Genomic DNA, 21,412 nt, shown 5'->3' with positions numbered 1-21,412 from the left:
GTCCTGCATTACACATAACCCATTTCCCATCTTTGCATGGCCACATACCTGTGTTCCATTCTTTATCAGACAGCCATCCTGCGTGAACTTAACACTATACCCTGCATTAATCAAACAGCTTACAGACAGTAAACAATAGTCCAAACTGCTGATAAACAGAGTCTCTGGTAGAGTAGCGTTCAAGCACTGCAGGAAACATGTTCCGTGGCCATCAATCTTGCTTCTAGGACCATCAGCAAGACAGTTCGAGTCTTTTCCTTTGACTGGCTTCTCCAGGGTCTTAAAGTCCTCCCGACTGTTGCAGATAATCCTGCTGCTGCCAGAGTTCAGCAACCACGTTCCTCAAGGTTCCTCTCCTCTCGAGAAAATGCAGACACAAGCTGAGCAGAATGAGTGTTCTTCTTCCTTGAAGAGAACCCCTTCTGCTTACATTTCTGTGTTGATTGCTGTCTCTGCTCCACGTCGTCTCCTGGAAGTCTTGCCCTGTATTGACGCTGGAGATGCCTGGGTTGGTTGCATCTATAGTATCTCCTCACTGTCATGGCCAAGTCCAAACCTTGGCATTGCTCCATTGGCAGGTTCTGCTGCTGGCCCCCTCGGCTGTAACTCCTCCACTCTTGGAGTTCAGCCTGTCTATCTGACCTTCTTTCTGCTTCTTCGGTCAATCTTCCAATCACATACTCAAGGGTCAGATCTCAGGGACGCATGCTCTCCATGCTGTTAATCATGGGCAACCAGCTTTCAGGCAAACTTGAAAAGATAATGTATGTTTGGTCATTCTCATCATAACGCTTACCTCTCTGCTGTAGTTGAAGAAAGAGCGTTTGAAGATGAGTTGCCAAACTCTCACCTTCTTTCATAACAGTCCTGAACAGCCTTCTGGTCAGAGAAATTATGGTTCCAGCAGTTTCTCTGACATGCATTGCCCTTAATAAATTCCAGCACTCAAACGCTGTGCTGGCATATGCTACATGCAATAACTGAGAGTTGCTCAAACACAGCATAATTTGGGCACGAGCCCTTTCATCCAACTGTCTTTTCTCAGCAGAGTCTGTTATGAAAACCTCAATCTCAACACAGTCCCATAGTCCATCTCTCCTTAGTAACTACTGCATTCTTATCGACCAACTCAGCCAGTTGCTTTCTGAGAAGTAAAAAAAAAAAAATGCCTCCCCCAATATTTACAACTTGGGAAGACTGGAAATCTGCCATCTCTGCTGGTGCTTGCTGAGCCTCTTCAGTGGGGCTTCCAGCAATCTCTCGTGACTCTCTCTTTAGAGTCTGACCGGACTTTCCTGGCTGTCACTCACTGGCTTCTAGCTGCCACCTCTGTCAACCGTCAGGTCCCGCCTGGCTCTGCAACCGGTGTAGCTGCTCTGTGAGTCACCTACTGTGGTCCTCTAGCAGTTCAAACTGTTCTAGTAGCTGACGCTGAGAGCTTTCCTGATCCTCAGATACTAGCCACTCCAGCGTCACTGCAGGCAGTTACAGCTTGCCACCAACTGCTCCAACGCACAGCCACTGGCTCCATACACCACCAGGACTCACCAGCTCCCTACTGAGATGCTGTCAGTTGTTTTGTACTCTGCATATGCTCAGAAACTCTGGGCCCATAACCTATCAGTGTTTGGAAAAAAAACAAGGGTCCTGACTTCCTTTGTCTCCTCAGCCTGGTTCTCGGACCCTTGTCGGCATAAAAGAGAGTATCCTTGCAGAGTATTTTCTACTTTTATTCTTAAAAGTCTTTATCTGCAAAATGACCGACCAACAGTACACACATCAACACTACCAGCTGAGTTCTTTTAGCATTAAAGAAACAGCGGCCAATTTTTAGCTGTGACATATATAATTGTTGTTCAATAGCCAACTGAATGAGTCATTCATACAAAGGCAAGGTCATTAATAATGAAAACCTGTCTCTAGCTAGAATGGGTGGTTCAGACATATTGTTAGATTCTAAGAAAATGTTTATTAAAAAAAATCACAAAATTTCTGCAATGTAGAGATTTTGTATGAATGGAAACCTCCAAAACCAAACAGGCACACACATCAGCATTGATCCGGTTCAAGCGAAAGCTTCTGGGAACAAAGAATCATGTTTCTTGTGGATTATAAAACTGCACTAGATAGGGAAAACAAAGATGCATAGCAAGAATAGAAAGGTTAAAGGTAAATAAGTATTGTCAAGACAGGATGAAGAACCCCACAACAGGCACAAAACTTCTCTCTCTGTACTCCATGTTTAGGTCCAGGAAAAACATCCAAACCTTTTGCAACTGTACTGCTAGGTATCAAAGTACTGGTCTCTGTGAAGTGCCACCACGTGTGTTAAATCTGAGCAGGGCATTATAAAATGAAGCAACATCTATTCTATCTATGTTTTTCTAGTGTCACATTTCGGCATCAATTTCAAATTCTATTTTTAAAAAAGGCACTTTGCTTTTCAGATTTTCTCTCATGCCTGAAAAGTCTTTCTCGTTTCAAAGAGAAGGATGATCCTGTGCCTCCTCCTAGCCCAAACATGCTCGTGTAACATGAACCCCATGGATCAGGGCACTGCAATTACTGAAATCTCCATTAGCAGAACTTGTAAAACCGTCTGTACTGAACTAATGTTGCATCAGGCCAAAGGCTAAATTCCAGGCAAGGTCACAAGTCTTCTTAACTCCTCTTCATACCACAGGAGAGCTAAACTCTACACATACACTAAGTAAAAGAATATAAGTTTGACCATCCCACCCCCCCCTCTCCTTCCCCAACCTTATACTGTGTATAACAATAATGTCTCAAAAGAAATATAACTGATCTGTAGAAAATACAACCTGAAAAAAGAGACAATGCATGTACTTTTATAAACCAAGAAAAGTGCAGAACCCATTGCTTAGGACAGCAATAACTGATCAATAAGATGCCATAGATCCTAAGCATCTTGTGCTATAATATTGCTTGGGATTAGACAAACTCATGGAAGGATGAGACAGGTGCAATAGCTATGACAGATAAATGCAACATCCATAATCAGCTATATCTCTAGTGACCAGATGCTGGAGACAAACTATCAGGAAGTGGCTGTTTTTTTATTGCCCTGTACTTGTATCCCCCCCCCCCAATATTTATTAGTTTTCCATTTCAATAAAAAGAACATCAACACTTCTTATCCTCACATATATTCTGACTCTTTCGAGTCCACTCCTTCCTCCCTTCCCCCTAGATGGCTTTCTAATTACATTTCCTATCTTCTTTGCATTTCTATTTCCTCTTATTTACTTTGTATTACTTAAATCCACATACTATGCAATATTGCCCTGTACTTGTAAGCTTCCCAAGCTCAGCAACTGCTGGAGATAAGAGTACTGGACTAAATGGAATTATGGCGCTAACACACCTGGATAAAAATTCCAGCATAGTCATGGAAACACTGGGTAACTTTGGACCATCACTTACAGCAGGGGTGGCTAACCTGCGGTCCTCACAATATTGCTGGCCTTCAGACTCCTATCAACCCCAGCCTGAATGGTCTATGAGCAGGAATTATAGGAGTCCAACGACAGATTCCCCATCCCTGACAAGTCATGTTATAGGTCTGGCAAGGAAAACTGATATAGCTGTTCCAAACTCTGTGCTAGCACAGATTGGCAGGTTTTATTATTACAGAATTTTATTTTATTTAATTTTAAATGCATTCTGTATCTCACACTCCTCACAAACACATCCCAAATAGTTAGTCTGTACTCAAGCCCCATCAAACTGCTTAAGGTTTTCCACAGTCCTGAAGCTCCAACAGCCTCCTTTGGCAATATCAGGTTCAGTTAACACCCACCTCCAATCTAGAAGAAAAGGAAGAAAGGCATGTTTGAAACAAGGAGAGAGCAGAACATCTGCTAAAAGGCAAGAAAAAAGTTTAAAGTCTTGCAAAATATTTTCCCGAAGTCCACAGTTATATAGCACCCACACAGAAAGACTGCCACATGAATCAAAAGCCTCTATTTATTTCAGTTAGTTGCTTGCTTGATATTTATTAGCTGCGCTAGTAGTTTTAAATAACCAGCATTGTAATTCTTTCTGCCTTTGCAAAATCAAGGAGCATCTGAATTGTCTTTCTAAGGATAGTCTCTGTGGAATTATCAGAAATGGTTCTAGGTCTTCCCACCACTCCAAAATTCTGTTGCACCAGTGCTACTCCTGGAAAAGTGCAAAACAGGCTGTGATAGCGGCAATTTCAGTGACAGCTCCAATAGAAATAAAATACTGCCAGGATCTTGACCGGTTAGCAGTGCTCCATAACTTGGGAAACACTGAAAGCAGAGGCAGAACAGCAACTCAAAAACACCCTACAAACGAAAAGCTGTATCACCCAATCCACTCCACAGAAATACTGTGCATTAGGAGGTGATGGTCCTATGATCTCTTGGGGACTAGCTGATTTATTGCCTCTGGAACATCTGCAGCAACAGTTTATTACATCAGATGTGTAAAAGCACACTAAGAAGGTGCTCGAGGGAGGAACAGAGGATGATCAATCAAGTTAACAAGGTGAGAGAACAGGAAAGGGGGGGGGACCTAACAAGAATACTTCCGCAACAAATGGAAGGAAGTGTGGGGTTGGGGATTGGGGGGTTACAATAAAATTGCCACATACAATCCTTTTATTCAAACCTTGAGAAATTCTGTCAAATAGGTTTATGGAGCCCAGTTCTGTAGCATCCAATATCAACGGCTAATAACTGAAGAGTTCAGGATCCCTGAAGTGCTCCCCTGCTGATGTGCACATTCCTCATTTTCAACGTTAAGTTCGCTGATGATCTTTTGTGGGAACTGGCTTGTGTAAACGGCATTAACTTTAGTTCTCACCCAGTTGCCTTGCAGAGCAATCCTAAGTGAGATGGAGATTTAAGCGGCGAAACATAAATCACTTTTAAATCATAAATCACTTGGCAGGGGGTTGGACTTGATGGCCCTTGTGGTCTATTCCAACTCTATGATTCTATGATTCTATGACTTCCAAAGCTCTGTTGACCTGCTCTGGCCAAAGAAGAAGTGGGGGGCACTTTCTATTCCCCCCCCCCTTGCAGGCAGTTGGTTTTTTTTTTAAAAAAAATGTCCACTGAGAGAAAAATTAACTACACCAGCTTCAGGATGTTGTAGTTAAGAATCCTGAGCCAGGGCACTGACAAGGAAACAAGGCAGCTTTTGATCAAGGAGTTTCAAGACCACCCAAAAGACACCCCGGATTAGACCATGACACTTCCCATGGACAGACTAGGGACCTCTGGGACGGACAGACTGACCACCTGGTTGGGTTTCTCTCCACCCACAGAGCTAAACTTCTTTTCTCATCCTATCCCTACTCATTCATCCTTTGGCAAGGGTTTAGACACTGCCCATTGACTTTCTGCTGTTCCTCAGTTCTATGTCTATGTTCCAATTCTGTACGTCATGGCTTTAACTTTTGTGAATCACCCAGAGAACACCCGTTAATGGGTGGTACAGAAACATTGTGAATACATAAATAAGCAACATCTTCATTTTTCGCAAGTCTGTTGAAAGTACAAGAGGAGTTGGCTGTGGATTGCAAAGTTAGTCCCTTCCACAGCCACAAAGGTGACTCAGGGTTTTTCAAGTTCACTGGGGCTAACTCCCAGGTAGCATTCACCTTTGCTGTTGCTATAGAGACTATTGTAGCCAAACTTATCATTATTGTTTGAAGATACCAAAAATGGTCATTGCATAAAGGTAGCCAGTGTGGTGCACTGGTTAAGAGTAGTAGTCTCGTAATCTGGGGAACCAGGTTCACGTCTCCGCTCCTCCACATGCAGCTGCTGGGTAACCTTGGGCTAGTCACACTTCTCTGAAGTCTCTCACCCCACTCACCTCACAGAGTGTTTGTTGTGGGGGAGGAAGGGAAAGGAGAATGTTAGCCGCTTTGAGACTCCTTCGGGTAGTGATAAAGCAGGATATCAAATCCAAAATCTTCTTCTTCTTCTTCTAATGAAAATGATCTACCCCCCAACTGCACAAATGAATCCTCAAGGCTAATTGAGAATAATCACATGCTTATCCAAGATATGAGTGACAAGTGTGGCCCCCTCTGCCCAGTAAAGGTCTAGCCCTTGCAGCTCTTCCCAGGCTACACAGCTTCCTCAGTTCCTGGTTCCTCCTGGTTCCTGGTTGCTCTCTCCAGGAACCAGGTGCATGTATCCTGGTTATCACAACATATTTTAGTCTATTTTCAGAAATGAGTATTCTCCCACATTGATGAGTTAACATAATAATCAGTCAGCAGCCTTTAGCCTCTGAAACTTCAAATAAAATATTGCCGGGTCCTCATTCAGCAAGTTGTGTTTATGTCAGTAAGGATGAGAGTTACAGACAGTCTTTTGAGGTCTGGGGTCAATTGCCAAATGGATATTTATCATTCAGGAGCTTAGAATGAACCCATGGACTCATTACACATAGAATTTGGAAGGCTATACAGTGGTAACTCGGGTTAAGAACTTAATTCGTTCTGGAGGTCCATTCTTAACCTGAAACTGTTCTTAACTTGAGGTACCACTTTAGCTAATGGGGCCTCCCACTGCCGCCGCAGGGTGATTTCTGTTCTCATCCTGAAGCAAAGTTCTTAACCCGAGGTACTATTTCTGGGTTAGCGGAGTCTGTAACCTGAAGCATCTGTAACCCGAGGTACCACTGTACTGAAAACAGTTGGCAGCGACTCTTGGTTGCATCTACCCATGCCTGCAATGGATGGAATGCAGTTGCTTGTTAGCAGAAGTGAGGAAGGAAATCCACTCAAAATAGCATCGAGACACTACCTCAGTCAATCTAATTGGCACTGATTAACTTTATGGGGAGAAGTGAAGGTTTAAGACTTTATAAAACTGGACCCCAAAAGGGTACAGCTCTATTTGGCCTGTCAGTTTGATTTGCACAGACTTGATATTTTCATTCCAACATTCCCCAGAATACCCACAGCCTTTTTTGCAATCAGCAACAGCATCCGTTTCTTGCTGTGGATTATTTGTATTTCTTTCTGCCTACAGCCTTTTCTGGATTGGCAGCCCAGACCTCAGTGGAAGATTAAACAATACCGAAGCCCACAGCAGGAGAATTCTCAGTCTTATTCCTTGTTTCACTTGGGCAACCTTCCTGACTCTCATCAGGGACAAAATAAAAGTTGCCAACCCCTTAATTTAGGAATTGCATACAAGTTTTGCATTCCAATCCCCAGTCAAGAGAAGGGTTTTTCTACCCCAACCTGCTCTGTGCAAATAAATGCAGTCCGTGGAATTTGCACGTAAAACAGAAATATATATTTTTTAATCAGCTCTTTGACAGATGAGAACATGCCAGAGTATGTTTCAGAATAATTTCACATGCGCTCCTGAGAATGATCTTAAGCTATCCCCCCCTCTCTCCACACTTGAATTCAGCAAAGACCAATTGCCCCAGTTAGCCATCTCTGTTTATCATGGAAAACCTCCTATCACACACTCATTTTTTATTGTATTGGAATGCAATACTGAACAAACAACATTATGTGAAGTTTTTTTTCCCCCGGTTGAAAAGTTAACTTAATTAAATGAAGATTAAAACCATTTCCAAAAACTCACTACAATCTTAGCCTATCTGATGGGAGTCCTGCTTTCTGTGGTTCAATGGTTTGAGCTTGTTTTGCTGCTTTCCTAGACCTCTCTGGTTTTAAATATCAGAGTTCCTCACTTTTATCATTACACTATTATGTTCTGCATTTCCATCTGCCATGTCTCAGGACAATATTGAGGTGCATGGAGAAAGCTGTCAGTGTGCTTTTTGAAAGTGTTATCAGGGAAACTGCTACAAAAGGATTTAAGAAGCTGATTCGAGCAACACCAATGAAACAAAGTGTTAAGGTGAACCATTTATTATAGCTGAAAAGTAGTCCAATCCAAAATCGCAGGGCCCAGGTAGAAAAGTTTCATTTTGTTTCATGCTGCAATCCTAAGTACATAGCATAAGGGAGCTTCCTGTGTTCCCGAGTAAGACCATTGGTTCATCCATCTAGTTCAATACTGTCTACTCTGGCTTGCAGAGGCTCTCCTGGGTTTCTGGCAGCTCTACTTTGAGACACCAGGGATTCAACCTGAGAACTTCTAAACACAAGTCAGATCCCCTAGCACTCAGCTATGATAATTTACCCTCAGTGAGTCCTGCTGAATTTAAAGTTTACTTTTCCAACAGGAAGGCTTGTGAGTGTACTGTATGTGTGCGAAAAGTTAAGTGAGTCCACACACATATATTCAGAAACGTCTGAGATAATTATACAGTCAACAACTCATTATGGAAACAGATTACGACAAAGTACTTATTGTAGGTGAAGATGGCCTATGTCAGACAGAAGCTGTGTGTTTATACCTATATTTTACACACTGGTTTTTAAGAGAGTTTCTTCCCACCTCAAACCATAATATGAGAGATACAGACCCACACATGCAACCGTTCATTCTCTACCTTGGTCAGTGTGAGTTAAAATGTCATTGCAACTAGCTGCTTATGCCAAGGGGTAGGAGCTACCACAATCAACTGATAAGCAATCAATTGATAAGCAATCAATTTTCAATCAGATGTCAAAGAGATAAATAATTACCTGACATTCAGAAGACATCTTAAGGCAGCCCTGTTCAGGGAAGTTTTTAATATGTAACGCTGTACTGTTTTTAACACTGATTGGGAGCCGCCCAGAGTGGCTGGGGAAACTCAGCCAGATGGGCGGGGTGTAAATAATAAATTATTATTATTATTATTATTATTATTATTATTGTTGTTGTTGTTGTTGTTGTTGTTGTTGTTGTTGTTGTTGTTGTTGTTGTTGTTGTTGCAGGACCCCCCAGGACATAATGGGTGATATCCAACTCAGTCATACTCAGAAGTAGACCCATTCAAACCCGTGGACTTAAGTTATTCCACTGATTTCAGTGGGTCTACTCTGAGAATGGCTAAACATTGGGTTTCATTCTATAGAAGAAAGGGGGAGCCTTTGTCCCTCCAATTGAGGAACTCCCATCTTCTCTAACCATTGGTCATGCTGACTGTAGTTGGTGGAGTGGTTTCCCTTTCCTGGTCTATAGCTTTAGCTGCTTAGACAATGGAAGTTAATACAGTAGTAGATGACCAAAGAAAGTTAAACTCAGGCAGTGTTGCCTCCGGCTGCTTCATATGTCTGCCACAGGTACATCACAAACATCTAAACGGCAAATCATGTTCTTAAACATTCCCAAGGACATGAGTCAGGGTGCCACAGGAGGACAGCTCTTAAACACATGTCCACTGCATGGAAAAAGATATATAATTTTCATTCACACTTCACATATTACTCTGCAAGACACAGCCGAGTAATATCTGTGCACTCACAGCGGCCAGGGCTGCAATTTAAGACTGTAAAGTAGCTCTTGAGAATCTTTGTGCCACAGAACCAACAGGCAGAATTGTGATGGACCATATTTTTGAATGTTGCTGCTGCTGCTCTCTCCCCACTATCCTGCCTTTAAAAAGCAGCGTGCTTTGTTGGAAAGTTTGACGAAGCCTTTTGTGAGCACACTTGCTTATTGCATGCAACTTTTCACACAGGAAAGTACTGTAGTTAAATAGAAGGCATCTCACTTACAGTCTTGATAGGGCAAGTTTATATGTGTTAAAAATGTTTCCAAGTGGTGTATGAAACACCGAAGCAACAATGTACATCTTAAACAGTTACACAAACACAGTCACATATTAAAATGTTACATCAATATGAAGTTACTAATAGTTCAGAACTCTATTGCCGTATCTTCATTTTTGCATAATACACACCGCACATTGGCTCTTTTAATTTTGCATGCAATAGGAAGTCTATTCCTCAGATCCAGCCCCACACCTGTCAAATTTACCCAAACTACCTATGACCCACCTCAAGATCCTTATGCATGAGGCCTTCCTCTCCCACTCACCCCACATCAAATTCCCCAATGTTTGTGTTCACCCATTGCTACCCATGCCTTCCTCCCTTCCCATCCCTGCACAATAATGCCTCTGCTCACTAGTTCAACTCTTGACTCCTGATATCCTTTTACACCAGATTCTTCTTCTGCTTGCTGCCCCAACAGCTAGTTTACCCTCGGCAGCCAATTTCCCACACGGGATCCTCAGAGATGACAAAAGCACTCACTTAAATACATTGTTATTAGGTCGATTCATAACAATACCTCGGATACCCCTTGTTCGAAGTAAGCCCTAGTAAGCCTAGTGGTTAGAGTGTCAGGTAGGAATACGGCTTGACTCCCCACTCAGCTCAAATGAAGGGTGATCTGGGGCCAGTCTCCGCCCTTCTGCCTAACCTACCCCACAGGGTTGTTGGGGGGACTAAACCACAGGGTTGTTGGGGAGGGGGAGAGTCGTGCGCGCCGCCCTGAGCTCTTCGGGGGGAAAGGTGGGAGATAGCAGCAATAAAATAGATCTCTACAATGAACTGGAAAGAGGGGGAGCACACTGCACATGCTCAGAGGGCGGGAGTTCATTTGACGCCCTAGTTGCCCCCCAAGCCCCCCGCGCGGAACCGGCGCCCCGTCCACTCACCGGTCGCTCGGTGCTCGGCGCTGGCGGCGCCGTACTCGGCGGCGTCGCTCCGTCGGGCGCAGGTGCCCTGGCCCTGCACTAGCGCCTGCAGGGGCAGCTCGGCGCCGGGACGCGGGTAGCAGCGGAGCCCCGAGGCGCAGCGCGGCGTGTAGACCCCGCACGGCTCCCCCTCGAGGCGGGCGCACACCCGGCAGCAGCCGCAGCCGGGCTCCCGCACCAGCTCCGGGCACGCGTCGCCCTCGGATCCCGACGAGACGGGCGGCGACGGCGCGCAAGCGGCCAGGCGCTCGGCGGTGCACGGCGAGCACATGAACAGCACCTCGGGCAGCGCCACGCGGGCCGCCGGCAGGGACGCCCACAGTGCCAGCCCCAAGCCCAGCCACAAGGAGCAGCGCCCGGCGCGCGGCTGCAACAGCAACTGCACCATCGTGGCGGCAGAGCTTCGCGGAGTGAGCGAGCCAGCCAGCTTGCCAGAGAGCGCCCGCCGGCCGGGCAGGTGCTGCGGGGCGAGAGAGGGGCGGGCGCGCCGGCGCCGCTGGGTCCTAAAGGCTGGCGCGCTCAGGGAGGGAGCTGGGCTCTGCTCTGCTCCACCCCCCCCCTCTCTCTCTCTTTCACACACACACACACACACACACACTCTCTCTCTCTCTCACACGTTCTCTCTCTCTCTCTCTCTCTCTCTCTCTCTCTCTCTCTCTCTCTCTTACACACACACACACACACACACACACACACACACACACACACATTCTCTCTCTCTCTCACTTACTCACTCCCACACATTCTTTCTCTTTCTCACACACTCACAGTCCCCCCTTTTTCTCTCTTACTCTCTCTCTCTCTCTCTCTCTCTCTTACACACACACACACACACATTCTCTCTCTCACTCACTCACTCCCACACATTCTTTCTCTTTCTCACACACTCACAGTCCCCCCTTTTTCTCTCTTACTCTCTCTCTCTCTCTCTCTCTCACACACACACACACACACACACACACACACACACACACAAAAGGTGACGCGTTCTGCCCTGCCTGCCTCGACGGAGACCACAGACTTCCTTCGGAGTAAAAAAAATCATATAAGCACCCCAACTTCTAGAGGATGAGATCCCTTTGCCGCCCCCCAAATAAAATATTTGAGGGGTATGGCAAGGCTTCCTTTGCGCTTAACGGTTGCGTGACAGGCAACAATTCAACAGGTGCAGCTTTCTTCCGGCAGCAGTTTGTATCTTGGCTTTCCTCTCCAAAGAGCTCGCGAAGAGAGGGCCACTTTGAGTTTGGGTGTGATGGCCTTGACAACGAGGGGCAGGATCTCAGGGCCGACCTCACAGGGTTGTTGTGCTATAATAAAGGGAGATAACCCTGTGAATCCCTGAACAGCAAATTTACAATAGGTACTCAACCTTTACTCAATGAAAATCATGGGGTGCGTGCAGTGGCGTAGCGTGGGTTGTCAGCACCCGGGCCAAGGCAAGTAATTTGCGCCCCCTAACCCCCAGATGTTGCGCCCGGTGTGGCCGGCCCCCCCTGCACCCCCCACGCTACGCCACTGGGTGCGTGCCTGGGGGAGGGGGAGCAAACCAAGAGGGCAAGTGAGAATGAAGCTTTATCCACTTCATGCACCAACCTTGGCTAGAAGCTGAATCAGGAGGCTGGCAGTATTCACCCCTCTGCTATTATAGATGTGATTACCAATGTTTCTCCATGTCCTGTTATTTTAAAGAAGCATTAAAATTATTGATTTCTTTCTTGCTAAATTTATATCCTGCTTGTTCTCCCAAAGGAGCATGGGGCAGAGTTCTGGTTTGATCAACTGTATTTTGTTTTATTTTCTGTGGGTTCCTTTTTTATTATTGTACACCTGCTTTGGACTAAATTGGTACAAAAATAAACATACCATATATTAAGGGATATATCAACACAGTAATAATTGCTTGTAAAATGACACTCTAATTTCGCAGATGATTTCTTGGGGAAATTTCCTGGGTGGTTTTTTTTTTTTTAAGTTGATTCTAAAAAGTGGGTGTTTAAAAAGCCTGCTAGACTCAACTTTTCTTCTTCCTTCTAGAAATCAAGTTTTGAAGGTAATAGCAAAGATAATACAAATCTGTGAAATATTGATTGTGTTTGATCTTTGATAATCCAAAGTGAAAATTGGTGGTTGCATTTAAAATGAGTGTGTATGAGATGCTCGTTAATGCACTTATTGCACTCTTGTAATTGGAAAAAAATATCTTTAAATAAATTTATGGTTCTCCTTAAGGCTGAAATCCTACTTGAGAGTAATTTAAATTAAAACCAGTGAGAATTGTTTCTGCTTAGACATGGGTGAGATTGGGGTGAACTTGTTGCCTCAAATGCAGGGAGAGAATTATGAGTAAATGTATTCATCCTAAATATCATGATGCTGTATTTGTCTGTGATGACATCATAACATGACACTAGCATAATAGCTGTCTTAACCTTCCATCCCCCCCTTGTGCTTCAGCAGATGGGCCTCTAAAGCCTTGATATGGTAATGGAGTGAGGTTTACCTTCCATCATGGAACCAAAGTGGGTGATACATGGAGTTTCTAGGAAGTCACAAGTTCAGGCACTGACCAGACCCAAACTTGCTTAGCTGCAGCAAGAGAGTGGACTTCAGACCATAGCCATGGTCTTGACCGAGATCCCTGATGACACCATTCACTCTATATACCTCAACAATCTTCCACTCACTTGAAATATTCCAAGTCTGTCTCTACATAACTCAGAAGTTCAGAATGTGCTGCACACAGATGACCTAATCACAGTATCAGCAACATGAAGGATTAGAAATAAAATGTTAGCTTCTGAAAGATCTTTGCAATATCTGGGCACTGAAAGCAAACTTGGCAGATATTATGGTCATGATTTTTCAAAAAGAATATGAAAAGCAAACACAACAATATTCTATGACCACCCCCCCAAAGTAACTAGGGAAAATCATCTGAAAAGGAATATTTCTGAGCCTTATAATTAATGTATCAGACACCTGCAGTTTATCTATTAAAGCCCTATTAGAGAACTAAGAAAATCCCAACAACTCACCAGCTATAAATATGCTATATTTATATATAGGTAAATAATTCTACAAATTCCACCTTACTGGTGTGAATGATGGCTTGGAAGCATTCTTAAAATTAATAGTACAATTCTTAGCACACACACACACAGCAAACAGAAGGCTTGCAATTCTCACACACTAGTTCTCCAGGAGGGATATAGGACTTTTCCCAGTATGTAAACACACATAGCAAATGGTAGATGCTTCTTTCTACTATTAAGTGTACAGAAACCAATTTGAGCTCCCGGTACCGCTGGAAGCAGCCCATGTTCCCTCAGTTATAGACCAAAGGGTTAATTCAAATGCAGGGGAAAGAGGGAGAGAAAAAGCCCTGCCTATATATTATCATTAACTGAGTTCAATGACCTTTGGACAAGCGAAGCAAAAAGAAAAGAAAAAGGGGGTGGGAGAAACCTTAACAAAATGGTACTGAAGCAGCTGGGTCAAGTGCTAAGACAACAATGCACACAGTTTGGTGGAACGAAGAGGACTACATTAGTATTAGATCTGCCTGCTGCAGATTCTGGGGCAGAAAGTAGTGCTTTATGAGTGGATACAGATAGCCATTAGCCCTGTGATTTGTGGTCCTATGCAAACTCATTGTGGGATGACTGAAATGTTGAAGAATCATTGTTTCGACACTAGTGATCTTTGCTTCTTCCAGTACACTGGCATTAGTTCGCTTGACTTTCTTCTGTCCAAGGTACCATGTATGCACCTCTCTGCCTCTGCTCTTCTTCTTCAACATGTCCATAAATAAATGAAAGTATAATAGTTTTATGTATCAGGTGAACAACAAACAGAAAGACACTATTGTCTCTGTGACACTCTCTTGTTTGATATAATGTCCTGCCTGCTTCTTTGGTAGTAATAAATCAAGTTTGCCTTCACTATTGGTGTTCTGCTTAAAAAACTCCCACCCAAACTCACACTTTGATTGCAACCCTGTGCACACTTATAGCACAAGCCTAACCGTCTCTACTCAGAAGTAAATCCATCAACTCTTTACTTTTCTAATTGGTTAATTCAGTGCTGTAATCAATCAAACTTTGCCGTCCTGGTCCCTTGAGACAGAAGCTGACTCTCATTCCCTGCCTTTTCCTTGCACCAGTAAGCTGACCAAGTTGAACAAGCAAGGAGAACAGAAGGAAGAGGTGTCTGTGTTCTATGGAAGAGTTATAGACAAACATCAGGGCATACACATATATATATGAAAGGCTGCAAATAATTCAGGTGGGTGAGCTTTGAATGGCTCATTGCTTTGACCTCACATTCTGCAGGAGGCAAGAACAGGCTTGTATGGGCTCAGGGAAAGAGGACTTCAAGAGATGGCGTGATTATGAGCAATTCTAGTGTTCCTTTTTTCACCATAATTTTTTTAAAAAACCCACAGTGGTATTTTCCTCCACCCCTACAACTTTTTTTGGCCTGTTATTTTCTGACTTGATCTCAGCTCACAGAGGGCAAGGGTTGTTAGACAGTGAATGACTTTAATGAGTGGGGTGTGGCATCTCTTCAGCCGCCATTCACTTTGCAGCCTTGATGTCCCCAGAACACCCTGGGGAGTATTTGGCTAGGTGTCTGAATGATAAAGGGAGCAGTTCCTGTTAAATGGTTTCTTAAAAATGATCTTATAAAATAAAAAAATTCCTTCCAGTAGCACCTTAAAGACCAACTAAGTTAGTTCTTGGTATGAGCTTTCGTGTGCATGCACACTTCTTCAGATACACACACATGCACACGAAAGCTCATACCAAGAACTAACTTAGTTGGTCTTTAAGGTGCTACTGGAAGGAATTTTTTTATTTTGACTATGGCAGACCAACACGGCTACCTATCTGTAACTGGAACCTATAAAATAAGTCCCTTTGAGTTCAGTGGGGCTTAGTGCTGAATATAGGAATGGGTATAGGAATGCAGTCCAAAATCATGCAAATACTGCTTAGATGAGACCTTAGGAGCTATTGAGTGATGTCTCCTGGGGGACAGGGTGACTCTACAGTTTCAGAGCCTTTTGCTGTTGGTATATCTGACAATGGTTTTCATTTGCAAAGAGTTTTATCCCTGTTGGTGCTTGTAAGGTAAAGGTAAAGGTAAAGGTAAAGGTAAAGGTAAAGGTAAAGGTAAAGGTAAAGGTAAAGGTAAAGGTAAAGGTAAAGGTACCCCTGACCATTAAGTCCAGTTGTGACCGACTTTGGGGTTGCGCTCATCTCGCTTTATTGGCCGAGGGAGCTGGCGTACAGCTTCTGGGTCATGTGGCCAGCATGACTTAGCCGCTTCTGGCGAACCAGAGCAGCGCACGGAAACGCCATTTACCTTCCCGCTGGAGCGGTACCTATTTATCTACTTGCACTTTGAGGTGCTTTCGAACTGCTAGGTTGGCAGGAGCAGGGACCGAGCAATGGGAGCTCACCCTGTCGCAGAGATTCGAACCACCGACTTTCTGATCGGCAAGTCCTAGGCTCTGTGGTTTAACCCACAGCACCACCCACGTCCTGCTTGTAAGGTACTATCATCATTTTTGGGTGGGCAATGGAAGATGAAGGGCAGTGGCTGGTGAGGTAGGATGGGAGACAATGACCAACCACCTTTAGCAGGGACTGCTGCTTCGTGAAAGTGGAGGAGGTAGGGAGAAGCTAAGGAGGCCCCTTTCAGGTGTGCAGTAGGCGAATTTCATTTCACTTTTAATTACTATACACAGGGCAGTTTACAAGCTGAAGAAACAACAAAATAGACAGCAAAGATCACACACCTAATAACAATCTGATCCAATAAAAAGAAGCAATATTCATTAGAATATAACAGTAAAGGGCAAATTAAATATCAGCAAATAATAATTAAACAGGTTACGCTTAACAATTACAATAAAGAATTACAAAACGAGAATCAATAAAAAGTCATGATGCATAAAATACCACAAAACATACATAGGCCAACGATGTCCTCACTGTGCTGGGTGCTGCAGCCATTCACTAGCATTGCGACTGCTGTCCTCTGGCCCATTATGCGAGGGGTGGGGAACCTTTGGTCCCCCAGGTGCTGCTGAACTACAGCTTCCATCAGCCTCAGCAAGCACAGCTAATGGGCAGGAACGATGGGAGTTGTATTTCAGCAACATCTGCTGAGCCAAAGGTTCCCTACATTCCATCACGGTGCCCTATTGCGCCATATGCAGTTTAGTCATGCTGGCCACATGACCCGGAAAGCTGTCTGTGGACAAACGCTAGCTCCCTTGGCCTGAAGGGAGATGAGCGCTGCACCCCATAGCTGCCTTTGACTGGATGTAACTGTCCAGGGGCCCTTTACCTTTACCTTACATGTGTCCTGCACCATTGTGCAGTATATCATTGCCTATATCAGGGTTGGGGAACCTTCAGCCCACCAGCTGGAACCTGTCCACCAAGCCCTACACTACGAAAAGTTCCTGTGCCATTAAGACTTCTGCATGTCCTCAGATTCACAGGAATGGGAGTCTGAGCCAAATAAACTGATGACAAGGAAACAGTTTATTTAAAACTCTTGCCTAAACCTTCAATATGATGCCCTCTTACCTGGAAGTAAATCCCCTTGAGCTCAGTGGAGTTTATATCTGAGGAGGCACATATAGAATTGAGCTGTTACACTGTGTGGCATCTTTACAACCGGCTCTAAAGTCTCATTTTTCAAAAGCAACTGTTGCATTTTTACACTATTGCTAGAGTGACCAGGTTGTTCACTGAGGGCAGGAATTGCTCAGCTTTTCATTTCCTTCCTTAGGGCCTATCCATTGTTCTGACTTTGTGCCTTAGCTCAGGAGTTAAGGTCACTTTTCTTTCTTTTTGCAATTGAATATCGTTCTGTGGTGGGAAGGAAGGGCAATCTTTGTTCAGAGGCTCTCGGTGCTTGCCTGAGCCATTGTCTGCTGCTCTTATTCATTTGAGGTTCTTTGTTTCCAGCTGAAACCATAATAGTGGATGCAAATTAGACAGATTCAGATGACATATGTGTTGCTTCTCTGCAGATATGCAAAAATGGAAAGGAGCCCCTGTTTCTAAAGCACAGTCATTCCTGATTTGTTGGGTGGGGGGAATTACAGCTGTTCCGAGTTTCTTTCTCCCTGGGATGTGTAGAAAGCAGGATGCAGTTCATGTGAGAGGCAGGCTGCAATTACTCCCAAGGGGTGGTGAGGAGAATGGCAGGTTTCTGACAGATTTAAGCTTTAACAAGCAGGGCTCTGTTCCTAAGCAGTTACCCTCCATATATAAGTCGAGCTGTTTGTTGTCAGGGTTTTATTTTACCCCAGAAAATGTGGCATTGCCAAACAGATGTAGGCTTGTTCAGGCGGGGAGGGGAGTTCTGCTTTTGTTAAAAAAAGGAGGGAGGGCTGCGATTGCACCTCCTCCCAGAGGCATGAGGTCTTGCAATTGTCTGTTAAAAAGTATTCTCTTTCAAAGCAGCACTTTCCCACAGACATCTACCATTGATTATTTTACAGCTCTGTTTTGTCAATGAAGCACTATGCAAAATAAATGGGCAAAGCAAAAAAGAGACGCCAAGAACTGGGATGTCCTTACCTTATTGTGTTGTTGTTTTTAAAGGAGGTGGGGAGAGATATAACTTAGCAGAACTTGGATGTGTGTTATTCTCTTAATGCCCCATAGAGCAGAACTAGATATGAAATTGATTGATTGCATTTACATCCCACCTTTTTCTCCAAAAAGCTGAAGGTGACATATATGGTTCCCTCCTTCATTTAATCCCCACAACGAGCCTGTGAGGTAGGTTAGACTGAGAGTCAGTGACTGGCCAAAAATCACCCAGTGAGCTTCATGGTTGAGTGGGGATTTGAACCCTGCTCTCCTAGTTCCTAGTCTGACACTCTATCTACTACATCACACTTCTTGTCAAGTTATGGGCTTCTCCCCTGTAACATTTAGCCATGCCTGTGGGGTAGCTCAGTTTGTAGAGTTGGCAACTCTTAATCCCAGGGTTATGGGTTTGAGCCCCATGTCAGGCAACAAGATTTTTATATTGCAGGGCTTTGGCTTAGATGACCCTTATGGTCCCTGCCAACTCTACAATTCTATGATTTTATAGTGCTGTCATGTCTGATTATCAGCACATATTTGGACCCAATTCAAAGTGCTGTTTTCTTTTTAAACCTTTAGAGTCTTAATCCATCTTTCCCTAACCTGGTGCCCTTCAGATGTTTGGGATTACTACTCACAGCAGCTTGTGGAAAGCTGGCAGCTTGGAGGCTGATGGGTTTAACAGCTGCACCCACATGAGCCTATGCCTGCCTTCAGAGGCCCGGCTCAGTGACCCACCTGGAAGATGGGCAGGTGCTAGAAAGAGCCTTCTCTGTAGTAGCCCTCAAGTGATGGAACTTCCCCAAGGATGTGTGGGTGGCCCTTGGAGCTGGCGTATTTTAAAAGGCTTTTGAAAACCAGCACATTTAGAAAGGCTTTCAGTTGGAGTGTTGTATTGGTCATGCTGTTGCTTTATTGTTTATGGTTTTTATCAGCACTGACTTTTATTTTAATGTAATTTCTCTATAGTCTTGTGGTTTTTTAATGCCTTGCCCCTTGGACCCGAGATCCCTTCCCCTGCTTTAGATGGAGGCAGCATGCCACTGAATGCCAGTTGTAAGGTAAATGGTAAAGGACCCCTGTATTGCTAAGTCCAGTCAAAGGTGACTATGGGGTGCAGCGCTCATCTCACTTCAGGCTGAGGGAGCCAGTGTTCATCCACAGACAGCTTTCCGGGTCATGAGGTCAGCATGACTAAACCACTTCTGGTGCAACGGGACACCGTGACGGAAGCCAGAGCGCACAGAAACGCTGTTTACCTTCCTGCTGCAGTGGTACCCATTTATCTACTTGCCTTGGTGTGCTTTCGAACTGCTACGTTGGCAGGAACTGGGACAGAACAATGGGAGCTCACCCCGTTGCAGGGATTCAAACTGCCGACCTTCCAATCAGCCAGTTGTAGGGGAGCAGTATCAGCTATTGTCTTTATGACCTGACTTGCTGGCTTTCTTTCAAAGGCATCATCATTGTGGTTGTTGTCATTTCTCTATACCACCTTTCATCTGAATATCACAGGGCAGTTTACAATATAAAACCCCAAAAATGCATACCATAATAATAATAAAGGAAAACAATACCCCTCAATTTAGAAGGTTTAATTAGCCAAAGACCTGGGAGAAGAGGAGTTGTTTTTTTGCCTGGCATCTAAAGATATATAACAAGGGTGAGCCTATCTGGCCAGAGCACGCCACGTGTGGGGAGCCATTGCAGAAAAGGCCCGTTCTCATATTGCCGCCCTCCAGACCTCTCACAGAGGAGGCACACAAAGAAGGGCCTCAGATGCTGGCACCTCATTGGTCACCCTGAAGAAGCAGGGTGCAGGATGAGATGTATATATGAATTGTATGTATTCCTCCAAGGAGTTCAAGGCGGTGACACACATTGTTTGCCCCTCCTCATTTCCTCCCCTCACAATAACCCTGTGAAGTAGGGTGGGCTAAGAGACAGTGACTGGCCCAATGTCACCCAGTGAGCTTCATGGCTGAATGGGAATTTGAACCCTGGTCTCCCAGGTCCTAGTCCAACACTCTAACCATTACACCACATTGGCTCTCAGATGAGCCTTTGACGCTCTTGTTCTTGAACAGTTACACCCCTCTGAAAATGCAGATGCATGTCATCACCAAATCACAGCTTCCTACATCTTTCTAGTGGTCTAATTCGGACCAAGAAATGTGGCCGGGGGTGATGTTGAGGTTGGGGTGGAGATATGCATCTAAAGGCTGTTTGAATTGACTGCAATGTGGAACACAATTGAGAAGGGTCAGCTTTACCCCTGACCTGTGGTGACAGCAGTGTCCTGGGGGTGGGGGTGGGGGGAAGGCAAGATTGGCTTCCTGTCAACTCTGCCTTTGATTTAAGCCTCAAGGGCACATCTCTAACTTTTGACTCACTGGATCCTCCTGAAAGCACTGTGGTTCACTTCATGCAACTTGCTTTCAAAACACTTTCTAATAAAAGATCAAGGGCTTCTTTTCTTTTTTGGAAATGCCATCTGTTTGGGTGTGCAAGTTTGACAGCCCAGGGAAAATTAAATAAAAGAAATATCCACAAAAATAGCATCTGAATCCCAAAGAAAATAGGATGGAATGAAAAAGTAATGGCTGAGATAGCTCATAAATAACAATTTGTTCTCAATAAAAGTACTTTTTCCAAAAAAAAGCAATAGCAACAACACAGTTTTTTCTCCCTGGTGTAAAAGCTTCCTCATTCCCAAACCTTTAAAACAAGCCTCTCTTTGCACAGGATAGGTTGCTCAAGTATAAAGAATGAAACTTCACCCATAGCACAACCTTTTCCTCATTGCTCCCATTCTCAGGTGGCATTCTTAAATATTTTCGCTCCCTTGTCCCATGTTGTAAATAGATAGAATAGTCAAATTGCACACAACACACAACACAAAAACATGGATGGAGTCCCAAGATACTCCCCCCACCATCTGTCTATCTAGTATATCTATCTTTTTGTTGTTGCTGTTGTTGTTGTTTACTCGTGTCTGACTCTTCGTGACCCCATGGACCAGAGCACGCTAGGCACTCCTGTCTTCCACTGCCTCCTGCAGCTTGGTCAAACTCATGTTGGTAGCTTTGAGAACACTGTCCAACCATCTTGTCCTCTGTTGTCCCCTTCTCCTTGTGCCCTCCATCTTTCCCAACATCAGGGTCTTT

At 44.3% G+C, this 21,412-nt stretch overlaps 1 protein-coding gene across 2 annotated transcripts in view; it reads right to left on the bottom strand.

Moving 5' to 3' along the window:
* The window catches only part of IGFBP2 (insulin like growth factor binding protein 2), a 64,239-nt gene extending 53,195 nt beyond the window's left edge, over nt 1-11,044 (bottom strand). The window contains exon 1 of one of the 2 annotated variants that reach the window (XM_081197331.1): nt 10,588-11,044. In XM_081197331.1, coding sequence (XP_081053457.1) covers nt 10,588-11,014 — 427 coding nt within the window. In that variant the 5' untranslated portion in view covers nt 11,015-11,044. The remainder of the gene's footprint in view (nt 1-10,587) is intronic. The other variant, XM_081197332.1, reaches the window with a different exon arrangement.
* Between the last annotated feature and the right edge of the window lie 10,368 nt (nt 11,045-21,412).

This window comes from Podarcis bocagei, assembly GCF_964188305.1.
Source record: "Podarcis bocagei genome assembly, chromosome: 1".
Lineage (NCBI taxonomy): Eukaryota > Metazoa > Chordata > Lepidosauria > Squamata > Lacertidae > Podarcis > Podarcis bocagei.
The sequence above is the reverse complement of the archived record's forward strand: the minus strand, read 5'-3'. Positions and strand labels throughout refer to the sequence as shown.